This window comes from Sceloporus occidentalis, unplaced genomic scaffold (genome assembly GCF_023333645.1).
Source record: "Sceloporus occidentalis isolate IW3139 unplaced genomic scaffold, rSceOcc1.0.p SCAF_3, whole genome shotgun sequence".
Lineage (NCBI taxonomy): Eukaryota > Metazoa > Chordata > Lepidosauria > Squamata > Phrynosomatidae > Sceloporus > Sceloporus occidentalis.
The window spans coordinates 109,538,152-109,556,200 of record NW_028316983.1 but is presented as its reverse complement, the minus strand read 5'-3'; the positions used below and the strand labels follow the sequence as shown (position 1 = coordinate 109,556,200).

Genomic DNA, 18,049 nt, shown 5'->3' with positions numbered 1-18,049 from the left:
CTATTATCGATGAAAACTGAGAATATTTTTTCCTTTACCCTTTAGATCTTTAGTTTGCATTTCTCCACAGTTTAATAGGATGTGGGTTTATTTTCTGTGTGTCACATTACAGCCATCACTGTGACACTAAGTGGTGCAAGTCAGAAATTCATTTGAAAATATTTAAATATAGAATGTCAATCAAAAACCTGTTATTTAGTAATTGATGTGCTAATTGCAATGTTCCTGTTATCTTCAGCTTGACGATCAATCAGAAAGAGAAAGCCAGCATTAACTTGTGACAAACAGCACAACGAAACATGCCAGTAAAGTGAGTTCATTTTTATGGTACTCTCTCTCTCTCTCTCTCTCTCTCTCTCTCTCTCTCTCTCAAACCACCAAAATCAGTGGATACTCAGGTTTTAATAGATACAATGGCATAATAAATGGTGCCCCTTATATAAAATAGCAAAATCAACATTTGCTTTTTAGAATTTATATTTAATATTTAATCTATCTATCTATCTATCTATCTATCTATCTATCTATCTATCTATCAGAATGGGGTTGGACTGGATGGCCCTTGTGGCCTCTTCCAACTCTACGATTCTATGATTCTATCCCCAGCATATAGCAAGGACCAACTGTATTTTTATGTGATAGATAGATAGATAGATAGATAGATAGATAGATAGATAGATAGATAGATAGACAGACAGACAGACAGACAGGGCATAATAAATTATGTCCCTTATATAAAATGGCAAAATCAAGTGGGGGGTTTTTTTGGAATTTACATTTAATATTTTATCCAGATAGATAGATAGATATTTTTTAATATTTTCAAGTTGTGGATGGTTGAATCCATGGATAAAAATATCCATGGATAAATAGGGATAACTGTATATTCTCTGGTAACCAACTTGGAAAATTTGAAAGTCCATTTTCATTTCCCTTTATTTTGGTGAACCATCACTTAACCCAGAGATGTATTATACACCTAAAACTATACAGTTTTCTCCATCTTCCTCTCCAGTTATTGTCTTTCAGTCAAGGCAGTGACTGTTCTCTGGTATTTCACAACATACCCTTTCCCACTGCATATCTTCAATAATGTGATCGCCTTACTAAAAAAAAAAGGCATTTGGGCAAATGGACATCAGTTAAAGTGAATGAGGAAAAAAATGAATGCAGTATGGGCAGTTCCCCATCATGGCACTACCTTTCCACAGTAGTGGGATTGAAAGCTTCTATGAAGTAAGAAGCTGTGCTGATGGCAGCATTGATATTGGTATGCTCACCTGACTCAGACAGACTTTGCTGAGGAACAGGAGACTACGGGGATTATCGCACAGCTAAATAAAGCATCTTATCACTGCTGAATTCAGTCTTCATTCAGGCTGTACACATATTATTGCACAGCTTTTCTCCTCGAAACCAGCTCCAATGCTGGTTTCTGAACTTGTTTTGATGGCCATTTTTCAATATCGGAAAGCTCCCGACTTTGAAAAATGTTTGCCGAAGCAAGATCAGGGACCAATATTAGAGCCAGACTGTACCCAGATGGTGGTTTTGAGAAGAAAAGGCATGAGATAACACCAGCATGCATCCTGAATGAAGACTAAATTTGGCGGTGGTAAGATGCTTTATGTAGCTGTGCGATAATCCCCTAAGTGTTTCAAACTCTTACTGGGAAGCAGAGGTAGGGTGACACTGGTGGAGGATCTCTCAGAGACAAAAGCAATGGTACCATAACTAAAAAAACAGGGGGGGGGGATAACATTAAGAGTGGGAAGAGATGAAGCAAAAATGGTCAATGGATATAATGCAACACCTGACCAAATAATATCAATAAGACCTCAAGGGAAATCCATCAATATAACCATAATCCAATTCAAAGATTCTGTTGTGGAGTCCAGACGAAAATTGATCACATCCCCAAACAGTCTTTCTTGTTAATCATAGGCAATTAGAACACAAAAGTAGGAAATAGAACAGGACAAAGAGTACAGGAGAAGGTATAAGATCAAGAAATGAAATAGGAAAGCAACTGATTTTTATATGGCAACAATTTGTTCGCTGCAAACATATTCTTCAATTAATCAGAAGAGTTAACTGTATAATGAATGTCACCTGAAAACCAATATAGAAATCAAGAAGACCAGTTAATTGGAATCAGAAGATGGAAATGCTCTATTCTCTCTGCAAAGACAAGGTAAGGAGTAAATTGTGGCACAGACCATGAACTGCTAATATCAAAAACTGGAGTAAAGCTAAAGAACACTAAATCACTCATCATGCCAAAATACAACCTAAAGAACATTCCTGTACAATTTAAAGATAATGAAGATTTTTCACACCAGCTCGGAAGCACTGGTAAAACGTTGCTGGATCGTTGAGGAAGCATGCATGTGTGAAAGCCTGGTGCGCTTCCTCATTGTCAGGGAATCATCACTGAATTGTTCCAGGAAAGGGAATTTCCTCTGGATGGAAACTTTGTGTTCAGAGGAAATTCCCTCTCCTGGGACGATTCACTGTTGCTAGAGGGGAGCCAATGACTCCCTGACAACGAGGAAGCATGTCAGGCTTTCATGCACACGCTTCCTCAACAATCCAACAACATTTTACCAGCACTTCTGAACTAGTGTGACAATCTTCAATGTAAATAAACAGTTTGCACTATTAAGCCTAATTGATTGGGACTGGAAGAATTCTGAGAGAAGAAAGCAAAAAGATACAATGCACATCCAAAAAGAAATAGAATCCTCATTGGTGACAGAGGAAACTCTTCAAGCAGTTAAGGACAGAGGAGAAGCAAAAGTAAAAGATGCCAGAAACAGGCCTGTTACAGACTGCCAAAATAAAGCTGCTTCGGGTCTCTTTGGAGGTATGCTATTTAAATGATGCATGGGTCCTAAGAGTCCGGAGGTTGTGCCAAAGCCACACTCCATTCCTAAGCACTGGAGTGCAGCTTTGGCGCAGCTTTCGGATTCTTAGGGTGCGTGCATAATTTAAACAGCATACCTCCAAAGAGACCCGAAGCAGCTTTATTTTGGCAGTCTGTAACAGGCCACAGAATCAGAACTCTGAATGCAGCTGCTCAGTGACTTATACACAAGGATAGAGAGAACTACGATAATAATCAATGCAGAGGAATAAAGATGACAACAAAAAAGGAAGATGAAATGTGAAGTCGAAGGCTTTCATGGCCAGCATCTATAGTTTTTTTGTGGGTTTTTCGGGCTATGTGGCCATGTTCTAGGAGAGTTTCTTCCTGATGCTGGTGAAACGTCAGGAAGAAACTCTTCTTGAACATGGCCACATGGCCCGAAAAACCCACAAAAATTGAAGAAGATAAGACTTCTTCCACAAGATTCAAGAATTCAAAGGGAAATTTAAAGCAAGATTGGGAAAGCTATATGACCACCAGGAGGAAACACACTGCATGCCAAAAAGAAATAGAAAGATGATGAAAACAAAACACAGAGGAACTGTATGAAAGAAATTCAAGGAAGAACCATTTGAGGATGACTCACAATTTTAGACTGTGAAATGGAAGCTGCACTCAGAGCACTTGTGAAAAATAAATCCCCAGGAACAGACGGCACACCAACAGAGCTGTTACAAGCAACAGAGAAAGAATTCACTCAAGTTCTACCTAAAATCTATCAACAAATATGGAAAATAAAATAATGATCTATGGATTGGAAATGCTTGGAAAAGGAAAACCGGAGACTGCCATGGTGAATAGACCATTGCATCTATCTCCTACACAAGTCGAATGATGCTCAAAATTTTACAACAATGACTTGTTACATAAATGAAAAAATATATGAATTAGAGTACAGCATTTGATTGCACTGATCATGACAAATTATGTAACACTCTTAAAGAAGTGGGTGTGCTACAATATTTTATTATCCTATGTACTTGTACTCAGGACAGGAAGCCGCTGTCAGGGCATAATATGTAGAAACAGAATGGTTTCCAGTGGGACAAAGTGTCAGGCAAGGATGCATTTCATCAACCTATCTGTTTAACTTGTATGCATCATACATAAAGCTGGATTAAATTTTGAGGAAGGAGGTGTGAAAATTGGAGGAAGTAGCATCAACAATTAAAGATATGCTTTACCACTAGATAATACTTCAGGAAAACATCGGGATGATTAGTGAGGAAAGTCAAGCAAGAAAGTGCAAAGGCAGATTTACAGTTGAAGATTAAAGGGGAAAAAGGATCACAGATTATTTACATAATGTTAAAGCAGCTGATGAAATAATAGAAATCTGAATAAGGATTGCATCAAGAAATAAGAAGACTAGGGCCACAAACAGATGGGCCCCACCCACAAAAAAATTGTGGTGGGGCCATGCTGGCACCAGTTTCACCAGAGCAACTGCACATGGCCAACCCTGATCCAGGCTGCCACTGTGGTTTTGAACAAGGCCAGCAAAAGGAGCAGTTTTTGCCTGCTTCTTTTTGGCCCGGTTCTCTGTAAAAGATGTGATCTCAGCACAGTTTCCGGGTGCGTTCAGGGTGTGTGTCATCTAAATGCTATGCCCCAAACCCAGGTGGAAACTAATTCATTTGGCCCATCTGTTTCAGGCCTAGGACTTGGAAGCACATTTATGGAGTACAGAAGATCTTCAAGGATAAAGATATATCCATGAACATCTAAGTCAGCGTTGTTCGTGCCATCATATTTCTGAATTCTATGTTGTGAAAGCTGGACAGTGAAGAAAATGAGTTGCTAGACAAGAGTTCTATAGATACCACCGACTACTAAAAAGACAAATAAATGGATATTAGAACAAATCAAACCTGAATTTGACTCACTAAAAGAGACAATAATGCTTGATAAGTTAGAAGCCAATAGGAAAAGAGGAAAACCGTATTACCGGTGGATAGACTCAATAAAGGAAGCCACAGCTCTGAATCTGTAAGATTTGAGCAGTGCTGTTGATAAAAGGGTGATAATAGGATCATCCTTTACCTCTCTTGCACCACAAACTTAAGTTTCTTGGAATGTTTCTGTATCTGCCACCAGAGACATATATTATACAGTTGTTATACAAAACAAAACAAAACAAAAACAACAACAAAAAGCACACCTTGATTTTGCCATTTTATACAAGGGACATCATTTTACTATGCCACTGAGTATAATTGAGTTTGAACACCCATGGATTTTGATATCAACAGTGGTCCTGGAACCAAACCAAAGCAAAAAGCAAGGGCCCACTGTAATTGTGCAGTGTGAAAGGGCCCCTGATTCCTGCCCCTCAAAAGATAAGCTGGATCATGGCTGGAGATCACAACTAGAAAAAAGTGTGTGTTAACTAAGTAATATCCTCATTAACATGGGGGACCCTATAATCCAAAAATTGGTGGGAATGCTTTCTAAAATCCCAATGACTTCATAATTTCCAAACCAGCAAGTGTCAGTGCTGACAATATTTACCAGTTTTATTATTCCATTACAGCTTTTTCAACTATTAAAAACAACTGGGAGTTGACACAGTTTTCATCAGTGTTCTCTCCCATTATTCTCTGAAAGGACAGGTGCCCCCACACAGCCTTCAAAGCACTCCCCTTCATACATATCATCAGTTGCTTTCTATATTACAATTAACTACTATAATAATTAATTATGCAATCAGATGTTCATTTTATTTCTTAATCTTTATTGAGCTCTTCAGCATCATATGTTTTGCATATTATTTTAAAACAAGCAAAATGTGAGTTTATAGTGTTAAAGCCTCATGCTATTTTGTTCACTTTGCCAGTCTTCTGAGTTCCTTTATGGCAATGTCATTTTATGTAGTATTATGGCACACAATTGTCCCACCTTCCAATTACATAGTGCCCTGATAGTCTAGGATTTTAAAATCCTAGATTTTGCATGGTCTTTAAATATATGTATCTGAATAACAGTGCTATACAGTGAATTTTGGCTCGACCCCCTAATTCCAATTGACCAGGTAGCAGCTGCAGTGATCCACAGGGGTCTGTTCCCCTGTTTTTTGGGAAGCATCTGGCTATTTCTAGCCCCTCACCTAAGTGATCCCTATTGCAACAGGCAGAAACAACTTCCCTGTCACCAATCCTCCTCAGGTTGGAGATCACTTATGTGAGCATGGGGTGAGAAGGATACCTGGTCACTTATCTGGGCAACAGGGGAACAGATCCCCATTGACCACAGTATTTGCTTTCCAGTAAGTAGATATTAGAAAACTTTAATGATCCCTACATAGCCCCTAATGACTCTAGAGACCAGGTTTTGATTTCCAGGTCAGCCATGAAGATCACTGTATGACCTTAGGCAAGTCACAAACAAAAAACAGCTACATTTCCGCTTCATACTGAACTAGCAGTGTCTAAGTGGTTTACAAACAACTGTAAGACACATGCTCTGTCCTCAATGGAAGGTAATTACAAACCTCCTCTGAACAAACCCTATGATAGGTTTGCCTTAGGGTTACCATTATTTATTTATTTATTTATTTGTGGTATTTATACCCTGCCCTTCAGCCCTATGTCAGAAACAACTTGAGGGCACACAACACACGTAGCCCCTAACTAAGGGGCTTCATAGGGCCATGAATACACAACAGTCATGAGTACATAACTCCAGATAATGCATTTGTAACTGCCAAGCAGGATTATAGCCCCTTTTAATATATAAAAGAATGGTTCTAACACAATGGTAAGATTCCTTTAGCCCTTGTGATATATATCTTCAAGGAAGCTATGGGCTCCATTAATAATAAACATTGCTTTCTAGGGAGCTGCCTACTTAAAAATAGATGGCTGAACTATTGTAGAAGGCATTGAAATAGATTAACAGCTCTTAGACAGACTGCATAGTCAAAGACTTATATAATGAATGTGTTGGGGGTGTCAACAGGATTATGGATAACTCCTCTGATTCTCAAGGAGTCTATGTGCTAGGCCTGGTGGTACATACATCAAAGCCCAAGGGAATGCTTTTTTGGAAGCCAAAAAAAAGCACTTAAAATTATTAACTAGTTTGGAAAAGATCTTATTCTGCCCTGACAAGCTCCTAGATTTAGATAAATCTGACCTGTGCTGAGAATATATTGAGCTAATTGGATTTTTTTGTACTCTCTCAGAGATGGGGTAAGAAGACAGCTTTTTCCTGACACAAGCAGGAAACAAAACTGGGGGAGAGGAAGGAGGAGATTCTATTATGTTTTTAACAAATACTTAATCAAAATCTAGTTGAGAACCAAAACTGAGAAGCTAAACCATTTTTAATACAGGTAAGAAAGTGAAAAATAGCCCATTTATCACCCCAGTGTTAGCATAATAACCTTTTCAATAGCTCTAGTAGTCACCTGCTAAAGGAAAGTAAAAATTAATGGCTATGCTGTTCAATGTCAAGGAGGCATTCAATGATTCTCCACTGAAAAATCAGTGATACCTCACTGGTGCCTTTTGAACGGTCCATCCAGCTACATGTTTTATTAATAATCTTCATCAAGTACATTCTGCTTCCTCATGCTCTTACAGCTCCAGCCTATACATGTCCACTTGAAAATAAGTCCTAACAATTAATTTGGAGCTTATACCCAGGTAAATGTATGCACAATTGTAACCTTGGCATTGCTGATCCAGTACAATAGCTAGGAGGGAAAAGTATAGATCCCACCCAAAGACAATCTACAGCCTATATAAGCAAAAGATTGCAATGCTATTTTCAAGGGTAGATGTTGTTTCTACAGGTCAGCCCCTAGGGAAACAGTGGCGTGGATGGAGTCTGTGGACACATTATTGGCCAATAAAGGTAAGAAGTATCTATGTAGGAAAAGTCATATTGCTCAAATTATGGTTTACTCAATGTGTACCCTATTCTTCCTCACAAGAGCTATGTACAGTTACCCCTCCTAACTTGCAGAACTGAGATTTGTGACCTCGAATATCCATGGAGGGGCAACGTGCGCTATTTAAAAAGGTGTGCACACCCAGCACACACGCCTGGGCTGCACACACAGGGGCACGCCCCATTCAAGCTTATGAGGCTTGTATATGCGCAAGCCTCCATTTTCGAAGGGGGGGCAGAATGGATCCCCCGCAAAAACTGAGGACCAACTGTATACACACCAGACCATTTTCCAGCCAGTCAGTAGGAGAGCTAATATTCATTTGTTTTGTCATTGTAAATGAGGAAAAATAATTGCCACTGTTTACACCCCAGGGCAGAAAAAGCAACTATTTTGTCTCATTTCTTTCCTTCTATTCTCACATTCCAAAGTCTTTTAAGAAATTATTCTACATAGCAACATGAGGGGAGAGGTAGAGCTGAGTTTTCTTTGCAAAAACTCTGTGTCCTCACAGCCATTTATGAGACTGTATATACAAAATAGATAGATAGATAGATAGATAGATAGATAGATAGATAGATGATAGATAGATAGATAGATAGATAGATAGATAGATAGATAGATAGCAACCTTGCACCTCTAAAGTATTGCACAATTTTTGTGTAAATTATATGCTATACCATAGGAGACAAACATAAATTCAACCTAGACAATCTGGAAATTGAAATGGTTGAAGATTCCTCATACTGTACCTTGGGTCAAAAACTGAACAGAACAGAGACTGCAGTCAAGAGATGAGAGGAAAACTAAGAATCAGAAGGGCAGCCATGAAAGAGCTAGAAAAGATCCTAAAGGGCAAAGTTATACAACTGTGTACTAAAGTTAGAATTGTCCAAGCCTTGCTATTCCCCATGTCTATGTATGGATGTGAAAACTGAAAAGTGAAAAAAGCAGATAAAAAGAAAATCAACTTGTTTGAAATTTGGTGCTGGAGAAGAGTGCTGAAGATACCTTGGACAGCCAAAAAGATAAACAAGGGGTTCTTCAACAGATCAAATCTTAAATCTCCCTGGAAGCCAAGATGAACTACCCCAAGAAGCCAAATTGAGGATGCGGTACTTTGGTCACATCATGAGAAAGCATGACTCAGAGAAAAGACAATAATGCAAGGAAAGATTAAGAATAGTAGACACAGAGGAAGACTGCATGACAAATGGCTGGACTCAATTAGGGAGGTCACAGCATAAGTCTGCAAAATTTAAGCAGAGCAGTGGAAGACAGCAAGTCTTGGAGATGTCTCATCCACATGGTCACCACAAGTCAAGTGCAGCTCAAGGGTAGACAACAACAACAACAACAAGAAAACCGCAATCTTTCATCCAAAACAAAAACAAAATCTGTGCATGGCTGTCTGGAAGCAATGTAGTTTTTAAAGGCAAAACCTCACAATTCTCACACAAAAATGTGTATTGTACAAAATAACTTCCCAAAATGAAGTGTTAGCAATACAGGATAAAACTGATGAAAATTCTTATGCTGTCTCATTCTCCAACTTGGTTTTCTGAGTTCTGGAAACCTTTTTTTTTTTTCTTTCTGGCCACAGAAAGAATGATAGCAAATATTCTTTTTATCACTGTCAGGCAGTTTAAAAAGTAAATCTTCAAAACTAGCACTGTACATTTGTCTTCACGTCTCAAGCCAAATCTGAAGAGCTGTAGAGGCTGAGATGTTGGGTTGGTCTCCACCACAGGCAAATAATGATTTTAAATGGCTCTTGCACTCTTCTAAATGACCAGATATGGCAAGATTTCAAGGGCTTTGGAAACAAAAAGAAATAAACTAAGGGTGCATTGTTGTTGTTGTTGTGTGCCTTTAAGTCATTTCTGACTTATGATGACCCTATCATGGGATTTCTTGGCCAGTTTCTTCAGAGGAGGGTTGTCATTGCCATCCTCTGAGGCCGAGAGAGTTTGACTTGCCCAATGTCAACAATGGGTTTACATGGCCAAGCTGGGAGTCAAACTCTATTCCCAGAGTCCTAGTCTGACACTCAAACCACTACACCATGCTGGCTCTCTAAGGGTGCATCTACACTGTAGAAATAATTCAGTTTGACACCACTGTAAGTGTTATGGTATCCTAAAGAATTTGAAGTTTGTAGTTTTACAAGGTCTTTAGCCTTCCCTGCCAAAGAATGCTGGTGCCTAACAAAACTACTAATGCCAGGTTTCTGTAGGATGCAGCAATGGCAGTTAAATGGTGTCAAACTGCATTATTTCTACCATGTAGATGCACCCTAAATCTAAAATATTTAGGCTGTTTTGATTGAGTCAAGAGATATCCATGATCATAAGGTAATGCACATTTAAAAGTCTGGCATATATTTTGAACAGAAAGGAGCTTAGGTGGAGAGAACTATCTTAGAAGACACATTTTTATATCATACAAGTGGGAATGCCTCTCCTTAGATGAATCTTGCCTAATCTAAAACATTAATTGGGTGGGAAATACTTCGCATATAAAGGGGGGGGGGGTTAAAATGGATTAATTCAGCCTCTAGAGTGGGGATGTTAATTTTCATTTGTCTCATTCTTCAGACCCAGAAAAGAAAGTATAGCCCCATACAGACAGGCCAAAATAAAGCTGGAAGTATGCTGTTTAATTGATGCATGCATCCTAAGAGTTTGGAAGCCACGCCAAAGCCACACTCCAGTCCTATGGGGGCTAAAATTGTTTTTCTCCTCACTGTTCAGACAATGAAATATTTTCTGCCTGGCTTGGAAAAGTATGCACAGATGTCAAGTGTGTACATTTTGCACAGAGACAATTTGCTCAAATTTCAGAACCTTAATCCAAAAAAGCACTTGTTTCATTCTCACACTAGAGGTGTGGAACCTGTGGAGATTAATGTAATCTTCATTGGCTGTGTTGTTCTGTCAAGACAACATATTTTATCAAGACTGAGTAATTTAGAACAATGTCCTCACATCCCTATTCCAGAGTGATTGTGAGGATATAATCCAGAACCTTTTCTGCTGAGGGAGAATTTGAATCATCACAAAAAACAGGGATATTATTTATATGCTGATTTGATCAATGATTTTACTAATAAACATTCATGGCATAAATAAATGAGGATGCATCTACATATAGAAATAATAACATCTGTCACCACTTTAAATTCTGTAGCTCTATCTTAATGGAATCCTGGAATTTGTAGTTTTGCAAGGTCTTTAGCATTCTCTGCTTGGAAAAATTTATAATTCTTCTTATATAAAAAAAAAAATAGGAAGGGAAAGTCACATCCATCACTAGCAGTTTGAACTGATAAACGCATCTTGACCTGCTCACATGCTCATGTGTTACTCACTGAGCTTCCTCCAACAAAACTGCTCTAAGAAAATAATGAAAAGCCGGTAGAATCATTTTGTGTTGTATTCTTTGGGATTTGGAGAGCTCAGCTTCTCCCACCCAAACTGTTTGCAAGTTTCTCATTTTCATGCTCTTATTCCTGCAGATGGACTGGATGCGTTTAGGGCTTTCTTGAAGTCAGAGTTCAGTGAGGAAAACATTGAATTTTGGCTGGCTTGTGAGGACTTCAAGAAAACAAAGTCAGCAGCTAAAGTTGTCTCTAAAGCTCAAAAAATTTATTCCGAGTTTATCCAGACAGATGCCCCAAAGGAGGTAACCCATTTATACATTTTCTCACAGAGTGGTTGAAATCTACTTGTGGGGTTTTTTTTAATTACATTGTGTATATGTACATTTGATCTCTATATAAGATCAGAGTGGGCAGAGAGGGCTACTGGCCATTCTGGCTTGAGGATTCTGGGAGTGCAATTCGAAATAGCAGTGTTTCTAAGCTCCAGGTAAAAACCATAAAAACACCAGTCAGCTAGACAATATGGCAACTACACCTTCCTGTTCTTTTCTTTCTCACTGTTTTCTTTTCAAGCCCCTTTACCTGTGTTTTAATTTAGGATAATATGTTTGAAGTAATAGTAATATTCCAAAAGATACACATTTTAGTTTGTTCTAGCATAAAAAGACATAAAGGAATCCAATAACACCTTTGAGGCTGATTGGGGTGAAGAAATTTCTAACATAAGCTTTTGTGGACACGATCTACTTTATCACAGATGTACTGTCCACAGAGGTTTCATGGATCCTTTCATGCTACACAATTACAGCACTATGATTGCATCATGAAAGCATCTCATGGAATCTTAGGATCTGTAGTTCAATAATAATAATAATAATAATAATAATAATAATAATTGTTCTTGTTGTTATTTCTTATTTCTCTGCATTGAGGTGAGGAACAACAATAATTAACAAACAACATCAATTAAAACATTTGTTTAAACACACATCAATTTAAATGTACACATATTAAAACAATCCACACTTAAAATTTAACATTTAAAATTCACAGTTTAAAAATCATCAGGATAAGCCTGCCAGAAGAGACTGAATTTGAATGCTATTTTAAATTAAGACAGCGTATTCAGCTGTCGAAACTCATTTGGCAGGTCATTCCACAGTCTGGGGGCAGATGAAAGAAAAGTCCTCTGGCTGACAGTTGTCAACTTAGTCCTGGTTGATTGGAGTAAATGTCCACCAGGGGACCTGAGCATACAAGGCAAATTATATGGGAGGAGTCGATCTTGTAGAGCTGTCTGGCTGATAATTCTGAATGTCCTTATCTAAAATGTAAATCCCAAGATAGCAATAGCAATAGCAAGTACATTTCTATACGGCAGTGCACTTAAGCACTCCCTAAGCAGTTTACAAAGTGTAAGCTAATTGCCCCCAACAACCTGGGTACTCATTTTAGTGAGTACTAAGAAGGATGAGTACTTGGAAGGATGTAAGCCTGAGTCGAACTTGAGCCCTTGGCTGGTATTGAACTTGCAACCTTGTGGTTTGTGAGTGCAGTACAGGCATTTAACCACTGCACCACCATAGGAGGGAACCATTGGATTTAAAATGAAATCATAGTGCTATAACTGCGTATTGTAGAATGGCATCATGTTTCTGATGAAGAGAACTGTGATCATTACCATATAAGCCCCACTCTCACAGCAATCACACCAGTTTTTTTTCCAAAAATGGAAACATACTGAGTTAGCTATCACCACACATCTTCTCAATCATATAACCGAGGCTGATGCTCCCATCATGGGACTCTTTTACATGGGAGGCTTACCCATGAGTAATGATCATCACCTTGAAATCATCATAAATCATGAAAGAAGTATGATCAGGGTTCACACCCCCGAGCGTTTCTCCCATGAGCAAATCATCATGGAGACACCATTTGGCAATAATGGAAAATCCTGTTATTGCCAAATGGTATTTCCATGATGATATACTGACAAAAGAAGAGAGTCCCAATGCCCCCAATCATGCTTCTTTCACAATTTATGACAATTTTATGGCAATTTAGTTACAGGTAAGCCTCCTGTGTGAAAGAGTCCATGTTCTCTTCCTGACTCTCCCTTAACCTGTCTGTCTGCCCTATGTCCTACCCAGCATGCCTTATGGTTATTTTTTAAAAATTGAAGACGAAGGCTTTCATGACCGACATCCATAGTTTTTTGTGGGTTTTTCAGGCTATGTAGCCATGTTCTAGAAGAGTTTATTCCTTTAAAAAATATTTTCACTTTTTTCACACATTTCCAGAGCTCTGCCACTGCAAGTTAAGTTTGAAAAACAAAAGAAAAGAAATAGGGGCAGGGGGAGAAATAAAGGGAATCAGGCTGGTTGGGAATAGTGAGGGAGAAGGGACAGGGGAAGATGAGGGGACACTGACACCACGTGACTGCCAATAATGCAACTACCACAATAGTGATGTTTCAAACCTGGGGACTTGTATGATTAGGAGGTCACTGGTGGTTTTTTCCTGTCAGTGAAAAAAGACGCAGCATCTACAAGTTAGGGATACAACAGCTATATGTCAGGGGTAGCATCATGTGATAAGTATCACCAAAGCTGCTTTTTTCCTGTTCTTATAATGGTTGAAAGCGACATGTAACCCTGTATCTGTAAATGTTTACCCCATTTTTTTTCCTTTCCAGTTAGTGTCTACTGGATTCCAGTAATAGTAATAGTAATAGTAATAGTAATAGTGACTGGGGTGATTGTCCTGGCCCCACACTTCTCTGCTTACCATTGCCCACCATAATCCAGGGGAATTTATTCCATTCCACTTTTATTAGAATGCTACATTAAAATATGATAACTAACTTTTGTGACTCAAAAACCCCAGGTGTACTTGTAAGTTCTGGCAAGGGTTAATGGTTCATTTCTCCCAACAGAAGCCTTTTGATGTGATGAAAGTTAAAACATGTCCTTTAGGATCCTCCTGTCATACCATGCCATTTGATCATTACATATAAAAACAGTTTTTAAACTAATTGGCTGGTTAATTACTTCTGTGATATGCACTCCCACACTGGCCTTTTTACAATGATGTGCTGCCTTTTGATAATGGCAGTATTTTAGCTGTAGATGTGCCTTAGCTTTTGAGAATATATTTGGAGGGGGGTGTATTGAAATACTTAGGAATACACCAGAGAGGTAAAGCATCAAGATTAACTTTAATCATGAGGATATAACAGCTGTGTGTTATCCCCAAGCAAATAAATACAAGATCAAGGCACCCTAAAAAGTCCATGCACAGGGATAAACTATTGTCTGCTTCTGACATTAGAATTGCCTTGCCTGATTAGACTGAAGCTGTTTGTGTACAGAAGTCTCCCCTAGGTATTGATAGGACTTCATGATTCTAGCTTCATGTCTCATGGCAATTGTGTTATGAAAACTAACAACAACACTTTGAAAACATTTGTTCTCACACTTTTCGTACAACTGCACTGCTTGGAACCCCACCCCACCTCCGATATGAATAACTTCTTTATTTCAGTTTTGGCTTTACTGTCATCAGGTGCCATGAGAGGGCTTGGTTCTCCTTCCTCTCCCCTTCATTATTGCAAAGCACCCTAACTCCATGTCTGCTGGTTTATATATTTCTAATTTTTCTGTGTTTACATTGTTTAATTTTGCATATTTTTAGTTTTGCTGTTATTTTACATAAATGATTTTAAATGATTTTTTCAATTTTTATCATTTGGTTATAATTATGCAAACACAGCAATGATTCAGGCACCCTCCTACCACATGACTGTTGTAATTCTGGAATTGAAGTGAAGAGGCTTTTCACATCATAATAACCTGTGCTATAATAGCAAGATTGAGGACTCATTCATGGATGTTGCCCATCAATGAAAAAGTGCACTACAGTAACAGGATGGCAGCAGGACAGACACAATGTCATGTGATAACTAGAGGCTGTTATCCTGACAAAATCCCACCTTTTAGCCTCATGTGTTAAAGTCCATAGTCATAAAAAGTCACCACCACCACCCATGTCATCTAACATTACTGTGGAGAAACTCTGGCCTTCTCAGTGTTATTGGATTACAATTCTGATTACCACAATTATTATTTTATTATCATCCCTCACCCCTTGCCATAGTGACTGGAGCTGATGAGGATTTATCCAACAATACCTCAAGGAATGCACATTCTTCTAACCTGGTGAAATGGAACCACCAGTGCCCCATATATCAGCTCATGCATTCCTGGGGTCTACTCCATTGAAGCCCATTCACTTCAATGGAGGAAGCCCCTCAACATGTACACATGGCTCTTTATTATACTATGTTGAAAGTGTGGAAGAACCAATACAACATGGTTACTTCCCATGGTGATGGGGTAAGGTAAACAGCTACAGAGAATGTGGGAAGGCGCAAAAGTTAAAAATTTCTTCCACATAAATATATTCCCCTCCAAGAGGAGAAATATTTTGACGGGTCTTAAGAATGGGAAGGTACAGAGAAAATAGCAATTAATATTCAGAGTCAATAAAACTATTGGGATTCTTTGCCTAGGAATATACAAACAGATTGACTGAGAAGTTCACCCATGATTCATTCCAATTACTGCCTGTTCATATTTACAGTGGGCCCTTGCCTTACGTGGGGGATCCATTCCGCCCCCCCCCCCCACATAAAGTGAATTCTGCCTATGCTCAAGCACTATTCATTTGAATGGGGCTCATGCGCGGTGGTGCAGGAGCATGCGGGGCACCACGGGTGTGCGCCCCATTCATTTGAATGGGACGTGCCACCCCTTGTGCCCCGCGTGCGTATAACGCGGCGCACTGTATTACGAAATAACTTCCTGACAAGGAACTGCTAGGAAATAATGTGTTTTATTAAAACTATGATATAGTAATACATGGCCATTCAGTAATTGGATCGACCCATAGTGGTTTCATTATATTGAATTTTGATTCACTGGACCTCATTTTTATGTTTGCTTCTGAGCTTCCCAGTGGTTTCTGGCAGGCTTCTCTTGGAGACATGAACAAAATCACCCTTTGCTCAAATACAGAGCGGGAGTTCTAATGTTCGCAGGAGCATAATGAAAGACATCAAAGACTGTAAAGAGAAGAGTGGAGTTGTCAGGTCAAGGAATTGCCATTAAAACATGGATGAAGGGTTTATACATAGCGAGAGAAAGTGGTTTGTTCTTAACACCCAGAGCAAGCTGTGCAGAACATAGTGTTTTCTAGCTATACATTACTTTTTTCATTTAATAAAACATTTTGATACTGCTATTTGACCATAACAAGGGTCACTAAAATGGATAACAGAACAGAAGAATAACAAAAATTGAAACTCGGACCATAAAATCAAAAAGAGAAGAGGTAAAACCTTCAAGCATACAGCAGGAACCATTAAAAGCCAAATGGAATCAAACTGTTTTCACTGCCAACCTATATGCTATCAAGGATGGGGTTCAGTGTGCAGGATTTCCTCAACTGGGCTGTAGCCACAAAAAAAGGGGGGTCTTACATTGTCCTTGAGTGAACTTTGATAATTGATATTACTTTATGTTGATTAACTTGAAGATTTCTGCTTACTTTGAAGCATGTGTGAGTGCATGTGTGTGTCTTCAAGTCATTTGTCAATTTATAGTGACTCCATTTGGATCATGTGAGAAACCTCAAATGATGTGGAAGGAAGGACCCATGCTGTAGGTCCTCAAGGATGCCAACATTACCTCTCCTGAAAGGTGGGCCAATGAAAGGTGGGCCAGTGGGGTAAAAGTTTCATCATAGGCAACACATACATACTCTGGGGTTTCTCACATTATCTGGGTGTGAGAGGAGCAGCACAAGTTCCACATTGCAAAGGTAACTTAAATATTGTTCTATTGTTTATTTACTAGATATAACTAGATATGACTTAGGATAAAGCTGCTAATTTGGAAAATGTAGAGAGACAGGGTTAAAGAGTATGTGTACTGAAACCAGATTCACACCCTGAAAGTAAAAAAACCAAATGCTTCCTTTCCCATAGCATGTGAGATCTGATAATTTTTTGTCTATTATCTACCCAGAAAATCTGATGCATTTTTCAAAATTATTATTAAAGAAGGAGCAATGATAGATGGTTTTCAGGGTGTGAAACCAAATTAAAATAAGTATTCCATACTCTACATAGTGACAGCATGACCTTCCTGCTACTTTGGATAAGGCAGTATATTTTTGGAAACAATTCAAATTGTGTTTGTTTCTGGCTCCCATGCAAAGCTTCAGATCTTCAGTAAAATAAACAATTTATGTCACTGTATTCCCTACAGATCAACATTGACTTCAGTACTAGAGACCACATCACCCAGACTATTTCAGAACCAACTCTCCAGTGTTTTGATGACGCTCAGAGATTAATCTACTGTCTGATGTCTAAGGACTCTTTTCCACGATTTCTAAAGTCAGAAGCTTATAAGGAACTGGTTAAAAAGCAAGAGAATCACAATCAGAAAAGGTGGCTACCATTTTTGTAAAGATCAAGCTCTGAAACATTTTTTTAAAATTTCTTAACACAGTCTCTTTCAAAACTAGATATAACATCATGGCCAGATTGTGTTGTAAAGAGTAGGCACCACACTCATGCTTTGACTTACAGACTGAAATTAAGTTGACACAATGCCTAATTTTACTGTATATCATAATTAGAAAAGAAAGTAGTTAGGATAACTTTATGTTGAAATAATTACAATAGTTTTTGGCAACCTGGATGTCAGTTCTACAAACCTAATGCTGCTCGCACAAGACTCTAGCTATTAGGATACTCACATGAAACCACAAAAAT

General features: G+C 38.6%; 1 protein-coding gene across 1 annotated transcript; it reads left to right on the top strand.

Moving 5' to 3' along the window:
* The first annotated feature begins 299 nt into the window (after positions 1-299).
* On the top strand, positions 300-17,741 carry RGS21 (regulator of G protein signaling 21). The gene is made up of 4 exons (XM_089518728.1): positions 300-310; positions 7,710-7,786; positions 11,341-11,507; positions 17,538-17,741. The coding sequence occupies exons 1-4, from the start codon at positions 300-302 to the stop codon at positions 17,739-17,741; spliced, it is 459 nt and encodes a 152-aa protein (XP_089374854.1).
* Positions 17,742-18,049: the final 308 nt, after the last annotated feature.